This window comes from Trachurus trachurus (genome assembly GCF_905171665.1).
Source record: "Trachurus trachurus genome assembly, chromosome: 1".
NCBI classification, from domain to species: Eukaryota; Metazoa; Chordata; class Actinopteri; order Carangiformes; family Carangidae; genus Trachurus; species Trachurus trachurus.
In genome coordinates, this window is record NC_139891.1 from 21,943,228 (window position 1) to 21,966,892 (window position 23,665).

The 23,665-nt window shown below is 39.4% G+C and overlaps 1 protein-coding gene across 1 annotated transcript; it reads left to right on the forward strand.

The window, feature by feature from the left end:
• The first annotated feature begins 325 nt into the window (after positions 1 to 325).
• aimp1a (aminoacyl tRNA synthetase complex interacting multifunctional protein 1a) lies at positions 326 to 13,188 on the forward strand. Its single transcript, XM_083973260.1, has 7 exons — positions 326 to 412; positions 4,359 to 4,489; positions 5,125 to 5,238; positions 7,124 to 7,285; positions 8,963 to 9,171; positions 10,861 to 11,029; positions 12,866 to 13,188. Coding segments are annotated over exons 1-7 (954 nt in total). The 5' UTR covers positions 326 to 410; the 3' UTR covers positions 13,033 to 13,188.
• The last annotated feature ends 10,477 nt before the right edge of the window (positions 13,189 to 23,665 follow it).

The window sequence follows — 23,665 nt, forward strand, 5'->3', positions numbered from 1 at the left end:
ACAACGTCAGTGCATGCATGGAAGACGTTTCTTCTTCTTCTTCTTGTTCTTTTCGTTTTACGGCGGGAAGACGTTTCTTAAGCACAACACTTACTTAAAAACAGCCGATATGATATCTTAACAAATATTGTTAATGGAATGATAATTCGTTATATTTCCTGAATACGCACATATTCTATTATCGCTCTTGTAATTACACTCAGGCGTTTGCCGTTGCCTCCTAGCACTGCGTGTTGATCTATAGAACATGTTGCCTAGCAACGGCCGGGCAGAACTCACGCTCTGCTTCTTATCCGCATGGTGTAGAGATCTACCCGCTCGGCGACCTGCATTAGCTGCTCGACTACTAGCAGCTGTCAAGCCCCCAGACAGTGCTCCCTGAAACGTGCTGGGACCGCTGCTCATTTCCCATGTAAGTTTTTGTTTGATGTTTGTACAACATGCCTTTATGATTATGAGATTTAACCAACTATTGCTGTATTTTAATCGAAAATGGTCAGTAATGTCGCATTAACCTTGTAGCTAGTGACCAGCGATTAGCTGCCTACATGACAATTTAGAAGCCGGTTACACTGATTGAACTGACGCAACCCGAGGTAATGTTATGTCAGTGTGGTAAACTCTTCTCTGCAATATACATGACGTTTTAATCTGCCCACTTTGATTTGCAAATGTCTAAGACTAGAGAGGTGGCAATTGATAGATATCAGTAGCCTACTCAAGTAATGCTGCAGCCAACAGTTAAGTTACTGAATAATTTGAATCGCAAGGTTAACGTAACGTTACAGAAAATGATTATTTTGGGTCATGTGTTTTGTCCACAGAGAGTCCAAAAATGGGTAGTCCTGTCATTTTCACAAGAGAGAAACGTACATATATCATCTGTGTATAATACTTGCATGTTGCACAGTTCTTGCACCATTATTGTTTTGTTTTTATACTAGTCCAAACCCAACACTGTGAGCTGGATATAGGCTAACATAACAGCATTAGCGAATATTATTCCTATTCTCTTTTACATATTTTTCTGTTCATTTGTTCATACTATTTACATTGTGTTTATTTTACCGGTACTCAAAATTGTTTCAATTCATTCATTCATTTTTTTTTCTATTTGCACTGCCACTGTAGCACAAGCCAGCCTGGGATAAATAAAGTATATCTTATATTTAAACATTCATCAAATTATCTTAAGTTCATTTAATATTTCCTTTTTAAGCTGAATATATTAGCCACTAACTTAACAATCAATACTGTGAGGCCAATTGTTGTCAATACCTTTTGATACCCCAAACTAAGGCTTTTTCCCAGGGTCCCCCAAGGTTTTTTTCTTTTTGGTATTTTATTACAGTTGGTGTTTGAAACCCATTAGCAAAACAGACAGCACTCCTTCATTGTGTTGCTTCTGTGTAGTAATAACAAAAACCCTCCCCAGAACACACCTTTTAAGTGGAGTCAGTTTTTCTATGTGTTGACCAAATATAATGTGTGTAAATGTGATGGCAATTTGGAAAAATAAAAAAAAGAAATATGTATATATATATATATATATATATATATATATATATATATATATATATATATATATATATATATATATATATATATATATATATATATATATATACATATTATAATTCAGCCGATTTAGAAACAAAAGAGCCGTGATGAAGTCAAATGATCATGTAAGCATTAGCCTAGTCATGAGGGAGAGTCCATGCTTTCATCTTTGTGATAATGCATTAAAAACCTAAACGCAAACATCAATGTTGATCCAATAAACAGAGCTTTGATGTGATTTAGCTGTGATAATGCATTATATTGTCATGGTTTACACCAAGTGGCCTGAATGTATAGCTTCTTAATAGACACCTCTCTGTCTGACCTTCTCATGTTCAAGTTCATGCCCTGTGGGTACTCAACTATAAAAAAACACATCAGTTATTTTTTTCATGAGTGACAAGCATGCCCACTTTTAAGACTGACTGTGTGGAAAGTTGTTACATATTGTGTGTGGGTGGCTAGTGGCTACTCATCTTTTGAATTAAAACGTGTAGGTCCTTGTAATGCCTTCAGGTGGTGCTGGCATACTGCATTGACATTTCTTTCCCAATTGTCTGGCTGGCAGACAGGTAGGGAATTCTCCTCCTACCAAGTATTTTTACTTTGGGAGTAGAGCATAAAAAGAGGAAACACTTGTCTTATGGTGGGTCTGTTCACACACCACCACCATACCAGAGAGAGCCAGTGGTTAAACATAACAGATTTAGTGATTTGACTCAAACCACATGTGTACCCAGTGTATTGCTCCGCAGCCCTACCTTTGATATTCAAATTTAAAAATAGATGTTGACATAAAATGTGTGTGCGTAAACTGTGCTGAACTGCATGACTAAAAAAACTGTCATGGCTGTTTTTAGAAAATTGATAAGGATGCAAATAGGCAGATACCCTCTACCAGTTGAGCACCAGCTGTCCTCTGTTTAGTGCAGTTGACCAGCTAAATTTATACAGTTGCAATGAATCAAAGATATATTTTAATTCCCATACGGTGAAGACAGGCACATTAGGCAGGCTGAAGGCCAGTGAAAGCTCACGTCACATTAATATTGTTAACACATTTGACTATTTCCATCTGAAATCCAAAGCTGCAACGACCTCTTCATGTTTTAAATGCTACGGACCATACCTCGGCCCCAGGACCCATTTTCAGAGGTTATCCAAATGAGATCAGCCTTTTTGTGGCTCTTGTTATTACTCCACCACTGGTCCTGTTTAAATCAATTCAGTTTCTCAAAAAACAATGCTTTGATCCTTGATTTTATCAACTCCAGCTCTTTTGTGTTTCTAATTTCCTCATCCCCCAACATTTTGTTTTCATCTTGGGCCAGCTGTTGTTTTCCAGCGCCTCCCTGTAATATGTGTAAGAAGTTTTCTTCTCCATGCCTCCGCCTGTAAAAATCTTTCTTTTCCTCTTTCTTCAAGAAGTAATTTGCCATGCTCGGTAAGATAAAGGAACATAACCCCAAACCCAAACTGATGACCAGCTGTATTTTGGTTGAGTGGCACACGAATGGCTGATCCCTTTTTGAACTTTAGCATCAAAACTGAACGTGTCATATAATGCTGTTGTGATTCAAAGTATTAAGTATCAGTTGAATCACATTACTGGGTGTGAAAGGACATTGCACCACTGAAAGACAGAGGAGAGGACCATGCCAAGGCTTTTATGAGGATTTTTTAAACACTGAAATGTTGCAGAGATGTAATTTTTATGAATTATCCGCACAAGTTGATTATCTCTCATCATGCCTTGTGGACAGAGGTCAGATTTTGTCACTTTGGGAAACCCACAAATCTATTTAGTAACAGTCATGGAAATTGCATCACCACATGGTTCAACATGTAATGGGGCTGTATGTCATGGAAAACATGTCAAAATTGCAATTATTCTGTCAGAGATATTGCAGTTTGGTATCCACAGTGCCTTGTTTTCTATTTTGGAATATGCCGTATTAAACGATGAAGGCTATTGAAATGCTTCCACAGCATATGAACAGTTTATTATGGAATATAGCACAAAAATGACAAAACCCTGCATAATGTTATGTAAGCATACAGAAGTGCTGTGTAACACACATACCACGTTTGTGGAAATTACAATGCTCACTTTTTGTTGAGACTGTAAGAGAGAGAAGTTGACTTTGCTATGTGGTCATTTCACAGGCTGTAGTTTGTGGTGGGGTTGTACTGGAATACAAACCTTGTAACTCCAAACATGTATCTTTTGTAGAGGTTCAGGACGATACTTTAAAATACCATCTCTTTTTGGCTGGACCGCAACAACACACAGCCTGACTGACTGACTGATAGGCCAAGTCTTGGACTTTCAACATTGACCATTGCTGTTTTCAGTGATTTGGCATGAACTGGAAGTGTTGTCAACTCAACACCAAATTTTTCAAACTGGTAAATGTGAATGAGATCAGCCTCACTGGGACTTCAGCTGTATTTGAGTACTGTATATGTGTGCATAGAGAACAGGAGAGACATAAACAGACAAAGGGCTTAAAGGGCACTAGACAGAATGAAAATACAACATGGTCTAACCACACACTACTGTAGGTTTTAACCTTGTCTTGTTATATTTTGTCTGTAGTCTTTGCACGTAACTTTGAAGCACTTAGTATACATGACCCCTCAGTTATATCAACAACAAAAGGAAGCATAGGCTACTCTACTGTCCATATAAATCCCAATTGAATCACTTCAGTTTGTCATTTGAACTTAATGTCTGCTTGTTTCTTTCAAGGGTTTTTATAGTGTTGTGGTGGTAATAAGTCTGTGTTGTCTGTTAGGTTCCTGGCTCGCTCCTTGATCAAGATGTCAAGTCACAATCCTTTGTTGAGGCTGGAGCAGCGAGCAGCTGAGGCTGACCAGATCATCGAGTACCTCAAGCAGCAAATCCAGCTGCTGAAGGAAAAAGCTAGTAAGACATGACACCGCACACCAACACCCATGCACAACAAGACTGCCAGGAAATGAGAGGCAATTAGAGAAGCACGTATACAAATGAAGGCCGTTTACATAAAGTTTAAAATTTGTTTATGTTTAATCTAGATAAAAGATATAGAAGTAAAATCCCCACAAGGCCAGTAGCAAGTATGTACATGAAACCTGAGGCATCAGTTATGACAAAGTTTTCTTTACTTAATAAAGTAGTGTGATCATAGCTCATATGGTCACATTTATTATTCTGTAGATTAATTAGAAAATTAACTGTATTGAAGTGAATATGGGATATATTGTTGTTACAGTTGTGTAAATAATAGATATCCATCCTTGATTTTCCATCTCCATCATTTTGTCCCATTCCACACTTTGAATGTTATCACCTGCACAAATTGAGCAAGATTAATTACAGTATACCAAGGGTCAGCAACTGTATTAGTTCACAATTTCATGACATCTCTAACCCCAGAGGACTCACTATATTGATTTCAACAGTCAACTTATTTTAGTCAGTAATATAGCTGTACTAGTTAAACGTTTTTTTGAGAATGCCCTGTGGGAAACTGAAATCTAATTCCTGTGCTGTGGTAACAAGAATTTGCCTCACTGCAGTCGTCCAGGCCAGTGTCAGAGAAGAGAAGAAACTGATGGTGGAGAATGCTAAACTGAAGAATGACATAGAGGAACTGAAAAAACAGCTGCTGGAAAAAGAGAAGAGAAGGGGAGGTATGTTGAGTTTGGTTCCCAGCGAAGGCTTCCATCGCAGATCAAATGTTTGTTTGTCTTTTAAAAAGACCTTGATGTTGTTATCCTTTATATCAAGTTATAGAGGGTCCGTTGTGTGTGCCTGACGTGGAAACATTTGATGTCAGTTGTTGCTCATTAGAGCATTGTTTGGTTTGTACTATCAATGATAACATCTCGTACATTCTCGCTTCAGCCCATTATAACCAGATCTTTTTTTGTTTTTATTATAAGCAACCATAGTGCCTCAAGAATCCCCATTAGAGTGATGGGGACAACATGTCTGTCAGCTTTTGTGCGTCTGACATACGTTGACGTTTAAGGCCAAATAGCTCAGATCACACACATTAACACACATTTAATGTTTTCCAGAAAGAAGCAGTGGGAATAAAAGGCAGGACTGGAAGAAATAAGCAATTTAACCTTATTCAAAAACACTCAATATGTTAGTGTTGGAACATTGAAGGAATGTGTTCCAATACTCTCAGGGCTATGTTTTTCCACATATTGTATCTAATTGTGATGTTTATTTTTGGGGTTTCTTTTCAATGGCTTTAAGGTGGCATAAAATAGCTTAATCAAAACACAGATAAATATGAACCTTTTTGAAAGGAATTTCAGCTTTGCTGATTTGCAATTGAGATGAGGAAAACAAACTTTATAACTACTATATAATGGTAGCCAGTCTGAAAAACAACCTTTCCTCAGCCAAAGAATGAAAACAGTGACAATTGAAGTTGAGTGTCAGATTTGTTCCAACAGTTTTAAAGCTGAAAATGTTCAACACCACTTGGTCCATCTGTGGCTCCTTTAAATTGTATCATGCAAACAAACCTTTTTAAACCCAAAGAATTTATAGCTCCATTGACTTTAAGGGGCCCACTTTGGTTGTCCTATTATTATCTAATAAAGTTGCTATTACAAACATGAGTGCAAACACGATAAGTCCAGATGTAGATTGACTAGTATCCACTCTACTTTTTAGCTCTGGTCTGGTCTCCACCACAATTTTTTTTTTTACTTTGTCTTTTCCGTCATTCATATAGTGAGCGTTGGGTTCTGGTATCTGAGCTCTTTTACCAAGGCAACTGTCTGCTGTAGCTGGAAACCTGTTCAACGAGAGTTTTTGGACTTTAACACCCCAAAACAAAGAGTTACAACAGGAATCCATTGCTAATGTTAAAATATTGATTTGTGAAGCTTCAAAAGATGCAATACCTTGGAGTTGAATATTTCACTATCACAGTGTTTTCTTTTTCACTTCACGTTTCCTCTCAAGGCTTTATACATTCAAAGTGGAATGTCAAGAGTTTAAGAGGTTATTGCCCATAATTCCAAGGTAAACCGGAAAGGTCCTGATGTCAGGTCTTAACATACAATTAAGGTAATTAAAAGCATTATGGTGATGGTGGTGTGCCTGCAGGCCGATGTTTGTCAGACACAGGCACAAGATTTTTGTAGGAGCTCAAACATCAGGCGCCTTAAATGAGGGGTTATTCTTTCGAGGGGAGTTATTGTAGGACATTGTTCACTGCTTTATGGCTCCACTTCCCTGTTTCCATCAGCGTGGACACTGTGTCATTTTCCCATCAAAACTGTTTGCATCAGGAGAGCAGTCCTCCCACTTGGTGTGTAAATAAAGCTCCCTCTGTATCATTTCACCGTATTATGTTGACGCAACCAGCTCTGTGCGTGAAAAGGCACTAAGAAGTAGTTGCACCGTGCCCCTGTCTGTGCTTTCATTCACACAACAACAAAAATGTGTGTGTTTGTAGAGAGCATCGGTCATCAGAGGTACTAGAGAAAACTAGAGGCCTTTCTGCATGCTAAGTTTGCTGCTAACACTTTCAATGTGTCCTCCCTGTAGTGCAGGACGTGGCCATGCCATCAGGTGAACCTGCTGTTGTGTGCAGTTCGAAACCCACCCTTCCCAAAACCTCTGGTGCGGCCCCCTCTGCCGCCCCTGCTGCTGCTGCCCAGAGCCCCGCTCCAAAGGACGAGGGTAAAAAGAAGAAGCCTGAGAAAAAAGGTAATGGCTGAATGAAAAAAATATGGCCCGTCGCAGGGTTTTATTAGGAATCTTTTGAAGTTTTCACATCCTATAAAACAGTTTTAGACTATTCAATTAAGCCTGTTTAGACATGTTATATAGCAACATTGTTGTCATGTGTTTCATTTTCAGTTTTTCTGGCCGGATCTGATTAAAGTCATAAAAGTGACTCACCTCTCGCCAGTCGCCACTCAGGGATTTACTCAGTCTCCATCAGTATTGTTATTATTCTTATTATTATTTTTTGAACTTAGGGTTTTGATAAAGTTTGCCTGTCAACAGGTGGCTGGATGCAAGTGTGATTTGATCTTCTCCAAGCATGTTTCTCTGTTTGAATTTCTAATATCGGGTGATAATGGATGTTAGGCCAGAAATGTGCCTTTTAATGGATCCAAGACCTCTGGGCCTCAGTTTGGAATATGTGTAATGGAGCTTAATTTGCTTTATGATTTGTGAGGAGGACATTAACGTTGTCTAATGTCTCCAGCATTGGAGATTGACTGAATATTTAGTGGATCTGCGTCCATTAAAAGTCAGAGTATTCCTATGCAAGCAGCATAATGAAGAGGAACTACAGTATTTGTTTTAGAGAGCAACAAACCAAGAAAAACCCAGACACAGACTTTCTAGTCACTAAGACATTTTGTTCTGTTTCAGCAATGTGCTATCTGGACCAATTAGTAGAATTATCTGATATGGAGCAGGTATAATCAGTGCTGGATGTGTTTATGAGGTTAAGACGAGGAAGGAACAAGCTGAGCAAGACCTACTCAGGGTGGCTGATATTTCTCCCATCCAGAGAGCTGTTAATGAGAGATACTTCTCACCTCATCCAAACAGTCATCGCTTGTTGGTCTACAAACCCTTGTGTAACCTAAGTGGAGTCCTGGTAATGTTACTGTCAACACAGCAGTTCAAGGATTTACTCAAGGGACGGATGTTGAATATCAAAGGCAGAGGGTTGGAACTTCAGAGCTGGTGTGGGCTCCGAGAAATGATTAAAGACTGTGTGATCATTTGATCAGTGCAGTCCACTTGAATGAATGTGTGTGTAAAAAAGCCAGACGAGGCAGTGAAAGGTACTGTGTCTCTTGGGGAGGAAGCATCTGTTATTCTGCTATGTCATTGTATCATGTGACGCTCACCTTCAGCCAAAAGTGGGTATTGGTATTTTAGTTGAGCTATAGAGCCCACACTTCTGGGAATTAGTTGAAAAGTAAATAATTGTCTTTTCTTTAATATTTATTTACTTCACATGAAACATGCCACCCTCAGGCCTGTCATTGGTGGACTTTGTTTTCATTTATAGGAGGAAATTAAATCAGATTCCAGACGGATGCCCAGTATTGTTTCAGCTATGATTTGTTTTTTATAATTTCCCTTGGAAAGTTACCAGCTGGCCAAAATATTTTAAGCTAACATTTGTTTAATAAATTCATGCACATCAAGTTTAATAGCATTAAAACTCAGAGATGGCTCTCCTCAGCAAACCTCTCCTTAGCACATGATGAATAGCTGCTGTCTGATATTCTGAGCCAGAAAACACCCAACAAAATTGTCATCACACGCCTTCACTGACAAAGACCAAACTCAAAGCTGTGAAACATGAAATCTCAAGGCCGGGTGTGACATTATTTCTCTGCTCTTTGATGCCAGGAGGGGAGAAAGCAGAGAAAAAGCAGGCGGCTCCCAGCCAAGAGGACGTCAAGGTGGACGTGTCCCGTTTGGACCTGAGGATCGGACGTATCGTCACAGCCGAGAAGCACCCAGACGCCGACAGTCTGTACGTGGAGCAGGTCGACGTTGGAGAGGCCTCGCCCAGGACGGTGGTCAGCGGGCTGGTCAAACACATACCTCTGGACCAGGTACAATGATAGCCATTTAGATATGATTATCTATTAGAATGTATGCTGCAAAGATGCATCCTCATTTACTGATTTTGTTTGTATTCATTAGATTAGAAAAAGAAACCAGTTCCCTTGTGGTTGTCTCATGGTACTGATCGAACTTTAGGTCACTGAATGTCTTCGGATTACAGGCCTGTAGTTGTCAGAAGCAACACCTAACAATACCATATGCGCTGTCTGCTTGTGAGTGACAGAGATTTAGACTAAAATACAAATTAGGTTTTTATATTATCTCCATAAACTTTAAGCACAGAATCTACTTGTTTTCACTAGACGCAAAAGCAGTGCTGTATATTCAGACATTTATGACTCACTGGGGCCGTAATAAGAATTTATTCATCTATTTAAAGTGACTGCTTGGAATGACTGTGTTGATTATTCAGCAGTCACACATTTTATGTTGGTGATTCAGAATCTCCCTCAAATTTAGGGGTTTATTTCTTCCTTCATGTGGATTCGATCCTGAGGAAAAACAATCTGTATGAAGAATTTCATCTGAATGAAAAGCACCAGTTACTTTTTATGGTCGACAGTATTTCAGCATTTGCCTTCAGACTTTTAGACGAGGAAACCTTTTTATATTACTTTCCTACATCATAGGTAGACAGAGCGTGTCATTTAAATGGACAGGTACTGTATGCCTGCTGAAATCATGTTTTTTCAGTTCACACAGACAAATGTGAAATTGTTGTATGTTTAAATTAATGCATGCAGTTGAAGCAGTGGGATTTAGTTTTACAGCCTTAACAAGTGCTCTCTGAGTGCAGTTAGAAAGGTAGTGCTATGTTTGTGTGACTGTATCGGTCCATTACTCGACAGAGGGAATAACTCTAAAAGTCAATTATGTTTGACTTTCTTGTTAACTGTCTTATTTATATGAAGTATCGTCTCTTTCTGTCAAAGGAAGCATGGGGGGAAATATTCAAGGAGATACATTACCAGTTCTCTGGCTGTACTTACGAGTGTGGATAAATATTCAGTAATATGAGATTGAGACAGGCAAATCATAAAATAACAGTTAGGACAAGTGTCTGCAGTAGACATGAAATATTGCTCAAGTTGAACAGTCTATTTTGTAAATACCATTACAAAACATTCACACACTATCCGCGGCCGGCCAGAATTGCCTGGAGATGAAAAATGAACCCTACCACCAAGTCTCTGTCAAAGCATCATGAGTGAGTTTAGATTTATGAAGTTATTTTCTAAAAGGATGTCCCTCAGAGAAAGGTATGATTGTTTCTTAAGATCTGGCGTACATCATCTGATGAAATGCTGGATTTCTCTTCTTCTCAGTTTTTGGCAGAAAACTTAAGCTTCGTCTTCTTTTAAATTTTGGTGAGCCGCAGAGGTCTCCAGGCTCAAGCATCTAATGTTTTCCTGCTTGCTCTCTTTGGGTTATAAAATGAAGCAAAGAAACCAAAGACCCATCGGACACAATAATTTTAAGAGAAGAGACTGAAATTTGGCATTATGGCTTATATTGGATTATGAAATCCTCTGTCCCATAGCCAAACAGACCACATCAGTTGAAGGTGTTTTTTTTTTCCCCCTACTTTAGTAAATTGCGTATCATTTGTTGTTCTTCTTTATTGTGTAAGATCTATGGACAATAAAAATGTATTTAATCTTCTCTCTGACATGCAGATGCAGAACCGCATGGCAGTCCTGATGTGTAACCTGAAGCCAGCCAAGATGAGAGGAGTGGTGTCCCAGGCCATGGTCATGTGTGCAAGCTCACCAGACAAGGTTGAAATCCTTGATCCTCCAAGTGGAGCAGTGCCAGGGGACAGAGTTACTTTCCAGGGCTTCCCAGGTACCATAACCTGACTACTGTACCCTCAAAATCAGATTAATCATCATTACCATAAAGATAAAATGTTCAAATCAGCCAAACAGACAGTCTTGAGGCTTCATCAACCCCGAGTGATTGTCCTTGAGCTAATTCCACGGTAAGAATTTCTCAGCCTTGCATCCACAAGATAACTCTGTCTTTAGGAAATGAAGGGTGTCATTGAACCTTCTTGCTGACAGAAATAGCACGGCATTTTCAACATAGACTCCTCTGAAGACACCAGTCATGATGGGTTCACAGACCCCACTCAAAGCTCTCGTTAAAGGAGTCCTCAGCTCTGTTTGGCAGTGGCTAAATGGCCTGTGACTGTGGATTTGACAAGCTAATCAGTGTTCATTGCTTGGAATGTAAGTGTCCTTTCTGAGCCAATTGGAGAGATAAGTGTCCTAACTGTCAAGTTGAGCTTAACTAATGTAGTATTTTGAGAGAAACTACATTTTAACATATAAATTAATACATCAACTAGAGTTTGAGAGAGTCAGAGCCCTTCGTGTGAAGTATTCAAAAAGAAGTGCCACCGCCAAGAGTCCAGTGGTTTTTTAGAAGTTTTTAAAGCTGAATATGGGAAGATGGATTGCTCTTGTTATTCAAATATTGTTTTGAGATGAGAACAATAAGCAAATTGGGAGATCCCCCAAAAAAGTGATGAGGAGGATGTGATGAAGGTGGATCTGTGGTCCACCCAAGTACCCACAGACCAGCTGCGTCAGCCAAGGCTTTCATTCTAGCAGTACACATGTCCCAGCCACTCCAAAGGCTGTTTGATTCACAAGGGATCCCTCTGGTTTGAATGGTTTTTATGGATGCTACATTTGAAAAAAAAAAAAAAAAGTCATATTGAAACGATTCCATAGAAACACCGCTCAAGAGAAAACAGAAGTGCAAGTGAAGCAAAGACTGAATTGCTTGATTGTTTGTTTGTTGGGTTTAACAGGTAGGTTGTTGTTCTAAATTAAATATAATGGAAAATAAGGAGTGAAAGACGCTTGTCTTTTTCCTCCCCCAGAGCCCCACGTTACAGCCCCTCCACTGTTAGTGAGTGTATGGTTGTAATTGCCCCGATTTGCCTGACTAATCGGGCCCAGTACTTCTGCTTAAACTTAAGAATGTGCGCAAGTTGTTCATCAAAATCTCTTTCACGCTTCTTTCTTGTTGCCACTCTGGAGTTGTAAACTAGCAGAAATTGCAGCCTTGGGATATGAAACACATTTGTGTCCTCAAACCCGGAGATGACTGAGCAGAGAGGGGGAAAAAAAGTTGACACCAGACAGAAGCCAGCCAACACCGACTTTGAATTTTAACATCAAAAACAAAGCCATTTTGAAATGAGAACTTCACTTAATTGTTTTCCCTGCATGCATATTTTTGATTGGACAAGTTCAGTTGAGATGTTTTGAATTACAGTTAAGACCAAACAGCAGTTTTAGAAAGCTAATGCTGTAATAGAACATGATAGAAAGTCGGACTATTCACAAGTCATGTGGGAGGAATAAAATTTGAATAAGTCTTATAAATCTTGAATGTAATTGTTGGTCATTTGCTCACAATTGTTATTGGCTTCGGCTTATAACACCGATTGTATCAGTATATGCTGAATGTGAAAAATCCATGAAGGGAAGTTTGAAGTCATCCATCACATGTGTCTTTGCACGCCAATATTACAGTGAAGATTATATGCAAGCATGACATACCACAAAGAGCTCATAAAACATCACCACTGGATCCATAAATCCAGCATGCGTGATGGATGAGCTGAGAACGTCTAATATATCAATCAATCTGACTTCTTGATCGCAGGTGAACCGGACAAAGAGCTGAATCCTAAAAAGAAGGTTTGGGAGCAGGTTCAGCCAGACCTCCGCACAGACGGCCAGTGTGTCGCAACCTACAAAGGAGCTGCCTTTGAAGTCACCGGCAAGGGAGTGTGCAAGGCCCAGACCATGAGCAACAGTGGAATCAAATAAAACAACGGAGCACGCTTGAAATAGCTCAGTGTTTACTTGGCAATCATCGTCAGTGATGACAATGAGGGTTTTTGCAAAACAGGATGGTGATGAGTGGAAGTAAATGCTTTGAAGATCAATAAAGGGATTTAAGAATAAGAATCTGTCCTATGACAATGAGTTCTTTTTTGACCTCTAAAATATACAGTCATGGTCTATAAAGTGTAGTTAATCAATAGAACTGTGTTTATGCTTTAATTCTCAAAGTTTGTCTCTTCTCCTTGGGCACATTAGCTTGATTGTGCTTTGATTTTGAGGTTGTAACTCAAAAGCATATATACTGTCCTGGACTTTAGCGAGCATCATTGGTTTCCACTTCATCTAGGCTCAGGAATTTTAATGAGCAGGAGATGAATCGGAGAAGTTTTACTACAAAGCCCAACAAAAACAGATCGGGTTCTCGAGTCCTTTGTAGAGGCTATTTAGATGGTACTCAGGCCGGGCACTCCAATCTCCTGGCCCACTGTCATCTCAATCTTGGCTTTGTGATGCCAGTGCCATGTGCTTTGTTTTATTGTCCCCTTGGAAAAAAAAAAGTCCATCCACCTCCGGAAGTATCAGACTACAATGAAGAAACAGACAGAGAGCTGTGCTCCAGAGCCTCTAATGTTACATCAGCAGTAATTAAGGCCATCCTCTTTGTAGAATCATCTGTCATGGGTCAAAGTAGACCATCAAACTTGTGAAGAACTTGTGCTCTAAAAATGTAACAAATTTGCCCATGTTCAACCACACATTTTTCTCCTTTTACATGAAAGACCTATTTAATAACTGTGTTATTATAAATGAGTGTGATTGTAATTTCACCAGTTTTTTAGATGCAAACTAGACTCTACACAACTCACAGCTCATTTATATTCATGGGGTTCATTTAGCTGAGTTGTACTCTCTCCAAACTGTCTCGCACGGGGAAGTAAAACAGCATGTGTGCAACAGCACATTTATCTCTTGTTAGCCAAGCTAAAATAATTATGTTGGATCAGTGTATAGTGAGTAGTAAATACTCATACAGGAAACACAATTTGTCTGAGATGAGAGGGAAATAGGTGTCACAACAGTGCAGGAAACATCAGTCCTGTTGCATCAGTAGTCAAGGTGGAGTAGCTTTGATGTGTTCACCAGGGCAGCACTGTTGTAATGTGGCTTCCATACATCACCACTCAGAGTTTATATTGACAGGATTGTCTACCACTACAGAAGTGGTCCCTCCCTATTCGACCAACAGACTGCTGACACAGGAAATAAAAGTTAGATCAATAACTCTTTTCTTTTCCAGTACTCAGCAGCACATACAGTACAGAATCAGAGTCAATGCATGTCTTCTGTTAACATAACTGTTTTGTAAAATGTGAAATACAAACTGCAGCCCTCAAAATGTAATTGCCTCAAGCTAGCATGAGGTGTCGATTTCAGACTCTCCTTACCTGTAGATGGCGCAACTACCTGTAGCTGCTGATGTTATTCTATGATGCAGATGCAGATAAGAACTGCAGCTCTTGTGAAAAAAAAAATATTGGCATCAGTGATGATGTGCCATTATTTATTCATAAAGACACTTATATTGTAGCACAAATAGTCAGCCACTACTGTAGTTTTTAGACACCTGCCTGATTGTCTGTCAGGTGAAGACCTATGATCTTTGTAAGCTTTTTACATTACATTTACTCATGTGGCAGACGCTTTCATCCAAACCAGCTTAAGTGAGGGACGTCACAAAAGCTGTGGTGCAGGAGGAGACCTTGCCCTAAGCAAGAAGCACTGCTATATCTATTCAATAAGTCCAAGAAGAGGCTTTTAAATGATTTTATGTCCTGTCCAAGACCCCATACACTTAAGATAAAAATAACTATTTAGAGATCTTCCACGAGGAAAGCCTTTCATTTTGGTTAAGATGACATACACAGCTCTTATAAGTGTTCTCTGCTGTAGCATTGCTGTATTCTCACCTAAACCACACTTCTCCTTTTCTGTGACCACAACGAGTGTTGCAACCTGAGAGAGAGCTCACTCTTGGGTATTTTGACTCAGACATTTGCAGACCACATGCCCCCCTCTGCCGCCAACTGAATGTTTGAGCAGTAACTGATGTACAGTATGTGATGCAGCATCTACATGTCATTCATATCTAACAGTAGATTATTCCTGATTGTTCCATATGCTGACTCATGTCTAGATTGGCAGGTTTGGGGTGGTATGTATTGATTTCACAAATAGCTGGCTCACACATTGCACATGCTTCATGATAACCCATATATCCAAACGACACATTTGTTGTTGTCATGTACAGCTGCTGCAACTATTTTCTGAGCCTTATAGACATTGTTGATGTCTGCTTTTCATTGCCAAAATCTAAAATGTAGAAGAGGTGGGTGTGTGGCTGTTTCATTATTACCACCTCATTATTTACCCCCCAGGTTATATATATATATGTCCTCAAATTGACCTGAGCTAAGAAACAGGCCTTCATGGAGGTGGACACATCGCAAATGCAACACCTCAGACATGACTGAATGCAAAGAGAAAGAATTCTGGAAATACCCAAACAACTCTTTTGATGTGATGGAGAGTTATTCATCCATCCCAAAGCAGGATTTTTGTGTATTGGTAACTATGACTAACGGACAAATTTAATATTATTTTTCTCTAAAGTTTGGGTTCAAAGTTCCACAAGGGACCATGAGGAAAACATTTATCATTCTCCGTCAAACTATAACAGGTCTTTCAGGAAAGGAATGCAAACCTCTGGGGCAAAAGACATGATTCATACTGGACAGTGAGATTTGCATTTGCGAGATCTGATTTTGGTGTGAATCAAGACATTGCGTGTTTCTTGATTACTTCAAGACCCTTTGGGTGTGTGTCCTGTCAACTTTAGTTTCAAAGATGATATATTAACTGCCGATCCATTTCATTGTTTTTGTTTTGTGGCAATAACATTCCCCATGGCAAATCAGCTCTTGGATCAACAGTGGCCTCATGTCTTCAGCATTTGCAACACTACAACAAAAACACATTTTTACTTATAAAATGAAATATATTTCACTGTAGCACTGTACAGTAGCGGTTTCATGTAGCCATGGGTCCTTACCACACAGTTTTCTTTTCTTTGCATTGTAGCATTGTGCAATATAAATATTTGATATTTATCTAATATGAAACCACTGGGCATATATTGTAGCCTACACATTTTCATTGATTAAAACCAAAATAGCTTAACTTTATTCAGATATTTATTTGTTCTCTTTGATATTTGGCAGCTCTATTCTTGCAGAGATGTGCAAGCCTCTTAATGCCTACATTATATATATATTTTTTTTAAATGCCTACATTACAAGTTTAAGTGGAAGAGATGGTGCCTTTTGTATCATTTCCCTTGCTAGTCTTTGCTAGTCTGAATGTAATGAGCATTCATCATCACTCTTGTTTACTCCAGCGCTTACATTTTTAATTATGTCTCTCAAGATTCCCCAAGCAATCGCCAGAAAAAAAGATTGAAATAATTTATTAATTATGATTAATTATAAGTTGATTGATTGCAACACCACACCATTTCATCACATCTTGATTTTAAATAAAAAATTCTGAAAGACTGTTAATAATCAAAACCTTCTGCAAAATAAACCTCTCTGTGATAGACAGTTTGACATAATCCTCAGAAATTCCTCCACACTACCTCGTGGTAGATGGTAGGAAAATGTGCTAAAATGTGACCAGAATATAGACCAGATCACCAATAAACAAATTATAATCAACAGCTTTATTTTATCAATAGCAGTTGATGGACAGGAACATGTTTTGGGTGGAAAACGCTGTGGAGTGCTGAGGGAAAGACAAGCCTCCATGAGCATATTTTGGCTGCAGTTGAAAGAGCAGCTCTTGCATGCTCCTCTGTGTGTGGTTTCATGCTTCGCCAGTGTTCACAATGAACAGAATTATCCAAGCTTCTCTTTCAACTGGAGGAAATCTATTATCCATATTATAGGCCCTGCTGGACACTTTAAAGTTGATTCATATAAACCAGCATTTCAGTATCTCATCTGAATGACGTCTGTGTTTTCATATAGAAATCTGAAGAGCCAAGATATTTTCAGCTGGTAGCATTAGTGAACAAACTCCTGCTCAGCATCTTCACATGTTGCTTAATTGCCATGACTTATACCTTAATTTATCAGGCAACAATAAGACAAACCACATGAATTACAGATGGGTTTCGGCTATGTTGTGCAACAGGTTCAATTTTAAAGGAGGAAACGCATACCAGTTCCTCTATAAATACAGCCAACTGCCAATGAAAAAAAAAGCAAAAGGGAGAAGAACATAAAACGTGAAAATCACATGGTATAATACAGCTGTCTTCCAAAAAATTCTAGTGAAATATAAAACATGAGAGGATAAGATATAAGGAACAATACTGGGATGTGAAAGTTCATTGTTGACCATGAAAACACCAGCAGACAAAATTATCATCAAAAGCTCCATTTAGTAGCTGTTCTGGAGCTTTCAACCCCATCACACAGTCTTCCCTTTGGCATGAACATGTAGGCTATAGTATAGTAGATGTTGAAATATTAAAGGTCTACTTGCTGTTCAACTTCTGTTCTTCTCACAGTTCAGGTGCTACGTTTTCATGTTCTTGTGAATGTGATATTTCAGGAACACTGTGAAGGAGTTACTTCAATTTTGGAACAAAATTTCACTTCGACTCTTCGTGCTGAATTGCTTATAATTTGGTGGTTAAAGATCAACGGTCAAGGTAATTTTGACCTTGCAAAACCCATTTTTTGACCATAACTGAAGAATTCATATACAAATTGTGACAAAAGTAAAATGTCAAACATCTAATAGGATAAAATAGTCAAGTGATGACATTTTATATCCAAACAGACAATGGTCAACTTCACCGTTACATCATGATGCTCTACAATAACACATCTGGCCATTATTTAGTGCTGTAAATCAGGAACAGAAGGGGAGATTATGACCATATTGCCTGCAACCTCTCTGGTTAGAGGAGGTGGTGTTTCTACAGTATCACTAATTGAAATTTAAACTAGTGCATGTAGTTATTAGATTTACCGTGTAAAAAAGTGCAATATTTTTCTCTGTATTGTAGGGGAATGTGGAAGTATGAAGTAGAACAAAATGGAAATAGTTGATTAATTGATCAAATACTTAGCAATTGTACAGTAACTACTAAAACTGATGTACTTAGTTACTTTGCATCATTACTGAGCCAGCAGTTCATACAGCTGTCTTTGTGTTTGTCTCTGTATCTACGGTATTTCCATGATTGCTTAAACATTGTGTTGCTACTTTTCTTTTCATGTGATTATTTCTTTTGAATACGCTCATGTGCTTCTCTGCTGGTTTATCACATAACATATCTTGCACTCTTAGATGTGCTAATGTTGTTTTGGCAGTTTGTTCATTCCACTGCGACATAGCTTTTCACAGCAAATGTTTTGACTTGGCATTGTGAGAAAGCACATTTGGCCATGCACAAGGCCCTGAAACTGAAGCAGCTGAATGGAATTTAGCGATCATTCACTTTGTTGCTTACACCTGTGCTTTTCCTACTGAGGCATGTCAAAAATTCTTCAGTGAAAAAGACCTATTTGTAATGACAAACTGCATAACTCCACACAAGGGGGGGATTTCTAACCAAATACAACTAAAGGGTCTTTGTCTTCAAAGTTATTTGTCACAAAAACCACTGAACAGGATAATTCATTGTACCTCGAGACACCTTGAGAGTTTCTGAGCTGACCACAGGAGGGCAGAGCCCCACCACTAAATTACCATCCCCACCACACAAAGAACAGGCTTCATGTATTTCATGGAAGAGTTAAATGTGCTTGATTGAGCTGACCTTAAGCATGCTGAATCACCTTTTTTTGTTGTTGTTTCCTCCGTGTACATAGAAGCCAATCTGAGGCGGCAGGAGGAAAATCCTGGTCATGCAGATTCATTCATCTCTGATGTGTAAGAGGATGAAGAAGAGGAGGAAGTATTATATGACTGTATAATTATCCTTCTGAGCAAAATGCTTTGTTTGTGCTTATCTGATCCATTGGTGATACTGATCCATACCAGGCTGGTACATCCAGCCATTCATTTCTTATCAGTGCGTTAAGTGATGAAAGACTTTATCGGAAACAGAGATTTGAGTTTTAAAGAAATCTATCAGAACTGAGTAAATAAGGATGTGGTTAGCCTCCCTAATTACTGGACCTGTTGCCAAAGAATGAAAAAGGAAAAGGCTGCTGAGACATGTGTTTTGAGTTGCAACCTTCACTCTTATAACCTCATTTGTCTTAGGAGATGGCTGAGAACCAGTGTAACTCGAAACATTTCGCGAGGGCTATATTTATCGGCACAGATCATGGATCAGCTTGGTAACCCATTTTTAGGCTAAAAATAAAACACATCACACAAAATTGACCCTAGACTATTGTCTGGGCCAGCAACACTGAAACCCCGCTCACGGTCTAGTATCTTGATGAGCGCATTCATCTATCAGCGGCAGCAGGCCTAAGGAGACACTTCCACATGCCAGAGAAGATAAGACAATTGACAGAGAGAGTCTCCAGGAGACTGCAGCGCAGCTTCGCCTTCTCAGACAGCTCTGGTTTGTCTTAATTTTCCTTGACGCTTAATGAGTCAGTCTGAGTGTGTCTTTAGGCCCCTTGGAGGAGGGGGAGGAGGGGAGTTCCCGAGGGGAAACTTTTGAGGTGAGGACCATAATTAGTATCAAACAAGGACACCACTGTCCCCTGCATCCACAGGTGAAACCCAAGATAACAACGAGGGGAGACGTGAATGGGAGCTTTTTTGAACAAATTAGGGCTTAAAGTTGAGGCCCTTTACCTGTTTTGGTTTATGGCTTCTTGCCTGTCGAAGGGCTTTCTTATAACACCATAACTGATTTATATGCCACCAGTTATGGTGATGGGATCTTGGATATGATGATGGTGGCTGACAGTCAGAAGTATAGGGTGGGGGTAATTTTATACCTAGTGAACACAATTATTTGATTTACAGAGTGAGACTTGGACAAGGAGCTCTTGTTTCGCTGTGGTTGTTGTCTTATAATGTATTATTATTCAGAGAATGAGATCAGTTTACCTTTCTAAGCTCTGTCAGGGATTTTGTTTGAGGACAAAGTCCAACTCACATCAAAGCACATGGAGTGTACGTGCAGTCAATTACCATATGCGGACAAGCGATATTGTGATATTAGTCAAAGGCACCATGTAATCCAGCTTTGTCTTGAATAACATATACTCAGTGGAGCAGCTGTTTTAGGTATAAACAACCAAGACATGCATTATTGGTGCCCACATTGGATATAATGTTCCTCTTTTAATGCCTGTTGATTTGGTTTATTTGCCCATATAGTATTTTAGGGAAAACCCCCTCGTTCACGGACAGAAGGGGAAGTGCTGATGCAGGACTTTGACATCCTGGCGCTGAATCACTAAATAACTACATATGTATACAATCAAACTATAAAGTAGACCAAGGCCAGGCTAACCTTTTATATCCTGGAAATCTGCTGGCATGTTCTACAAACTGATCCCTCATCATAGTGGTTCAGCTGAATGTTTTTTGACATTGACAAAAGGACAAGAGTTTCATATCATCATACGAAGATTATTAGTAATAATGGTACATATAGTATTTCATTATCAAGATGATTATACCATTAATCTATTCAGATGTGGAACAGGTGATTCCATTTTAAATATTGTTGGTTTTCAGCTGCATACGGCTCAGCAGCTGTGACTAATGCAAACAGTATTTCAGGGGACCACTCACACAAGCTCTATCTCTCCAGTAATACAACTCGAGACAATGGAAATAGTGAGTGTAATGACTTCAGTGTCTCCTAATAGTCAGACCAGGCTGAACTCCAGACCCCCGAGAAAACACACCTGAACTACGCTGCTGACTCACCACAGTGTATATGTGTGTGTGTGTGTGTGTGTGTGTGTGTGTGTGTGTGTGTGTGTGTGTGTGTGTGTGTGTGTGTGTGTGTGTGTGTGTGTGTGTGTGTGTGTGTGTGTGTGTGTGTGTGTGTGTGTGTGTGTGTCCCAGTTACAAAATGGTGGGCTCTGATGATACCCCTGAGTGGAAAAACACATGAGCCATGACTGTACCTGACAGATCTCTTGCTCAGTGAAGTACTCACTTTTAAGAAATAATCTCCCGCATTTGTTTTTAGCCACGCTTACTGCATGCATGGGGGATGGTACTGTCAACAGCCTGTCAGCCAGTGCACCACTCACTGACTGAAATATCTCAACAACTGGCAAATGGATTGTCTCGATGAAATTTAGTGTAAGGTATTCATGTTTCCCAGAGGATGAACCCTCTATGGCTGTCCTTGTACCACCGTGAGGTCAAGGCTTTTACTTATCCAGTGGAACAACTCTGTTTGGTACAAGAACTGCAACTTAGGAGATACTTTCTTTTTCATGTCAGTAAATTAAGTTCCCATGAACCTTCTCTCTTCTATTAGGTGCTAATTAGCAAATGGGTTAGGTGTTGGACCTGATACCTAATTGCATCTGATGGTCAGCGTTTTCACAGTTTCGGTTCATGCTGTTAGAATTTAGCCCAAAGCACCACAATGCTTAAATGCAGACCCACAGAGCTACAACAGCATGACTGTAGACTCTTGTTTCTCCTCCTGAGTGAAGCTCACAGAATAGCATGCTAAACTTCCAAAGTGCCACAGTCTAAGTCTAACTCACAATCATGCAATTTAAGGTTAACCATGATAAATCTAAGGCTCTGAATCTCAGCATAGTGACCCTCAGTTTAAACCCTGTCAGTCATGTCTGCCTTATCATCCAGCAGTTGATTGAGAGATATGCTCAGTGTCACGTAGGAGTATAAAGCCATCCCTTCCACTGATCCTATCTCACAGGAGGCCTCAGATTATGTTACAGGCGTAAACAAAAAAAGTCACAGAGATAAATGGAGCTCCATACAGGCTCATTCCTACGCATAATGACAAAGACATGCAAACCATTTACCCTGATAAACAAACTATTAGTAGCTCCCTCCATCAGATGTAGATTAAATATACTCATGAAATCAATTCTGAACCAATTACACTACAGTTGTGGCTCATTTGCCTGGAAAGGGAATGGGGAACAGTTTTGAGAGCTTTCATTCTTCATGAGCTTTGAAAGGATCTAAAAAAAAAAATACTCATGCCACTTTGAAATTATTTGCATGTGATTTGTACATGTGTGAATGTTCAGGATTATGTCACTGCAGTCAGGCACAAAAATATGAGCTGTCCAACGTGCTGAATCCCAAGAGGAAGATAATAAGAGGGGGTAAAATGTACAGTATGTCATCACGCCAAAATGTATAAAGATAGAGAAAAATAAATTAAGGTTATTTTTTTGTATAACTGTCCAGTTGTTTGTAGGTTTTAAGAGTTTTAAACTCAAGCGTTGATTTATCTATCTCTGTAGATTGTGAGATTGAAATCCATCTCCTCTATTTTTATTCTTTTTTTTATATCTTTTTTTCATTTTCTTAAGATCTTATAGTTCTATACCATCTATATTGTGTGTGTGTGAGTTAGTGTGCTATGTGTGTATTGGCCAGTTGTTGGTTGTGTGAGAAGAATAGATGGCATGGGAATCCAGCTTTTTTCTCATAGAGGAACACTGAAAGGATGTCCACTGAAGAATCACATCAGCCTGTCCCATGGAGACGCTTAGATAAACACAGCTAAAATAGAAGGGGAGTCAGGTTGCACCATGAGGTATTGGTAAGAGAAAGGAGAAGGAAAAAGCATTGTGAAAGCATTGTGGTCGCTCTATTTTCTATCCCAGGTAATTTTTTCCCCCCTCTTTGCAGACCGGACACCCATAATTTCTCAAACAAACACAAAACAACATCCTTTAAAGCATCAAAACAAAAGCCTGGAGACCTGATATAATAATTGGAGTTGAGTGAGTATAGTGGGTTCGTCTCAGGAGTCACTCATTGCCCGAGGAGACAGCTGGACGAAGGAAGCTTTTGCAAGGGGGCCTTTGGCCAAGTGTATCAGTTGATGGTCAATGAGGTTGCGACTGAACAACTGTCATCACTTCACGTTACCCATTTCACCTGAGGACTTAGCGGATGGTGAGACTGCCACTGACTGATGGTTGAATCACAGTTTGAATCACAGTGCAGCTCTATTTTGCAATACCTTTTACATCTGTTCTTCTCTTTTTACCTACTGCCGAGTAACTGTCACACAGACTCTGATTTACCCAAGAACTGTCTATTGTGTTTCTGTGATGTTCGGCAAGACAAAAGTGGGAAGCAGGGAGCAATGGATTTTGATCGGGTTCCACCTTTTATTTGAATGTAAAAATCTTCTGAAAACACCCAGGCCCAAAGTGAAATTCCCCTTCTGAATCACTCACTCGCATTTGGAAACCGAAGTCAGACTAACTGCAGCTGTCATTAAAGATTTAGTTCCTTTATATCCGCGACCAAAGATGTCGGGAAAGTGAGTGATATATTTTGGGAAACAAAAATCTAGAGCTCAAATGTAATCAAAGCAAAAAGCCCTTGATGC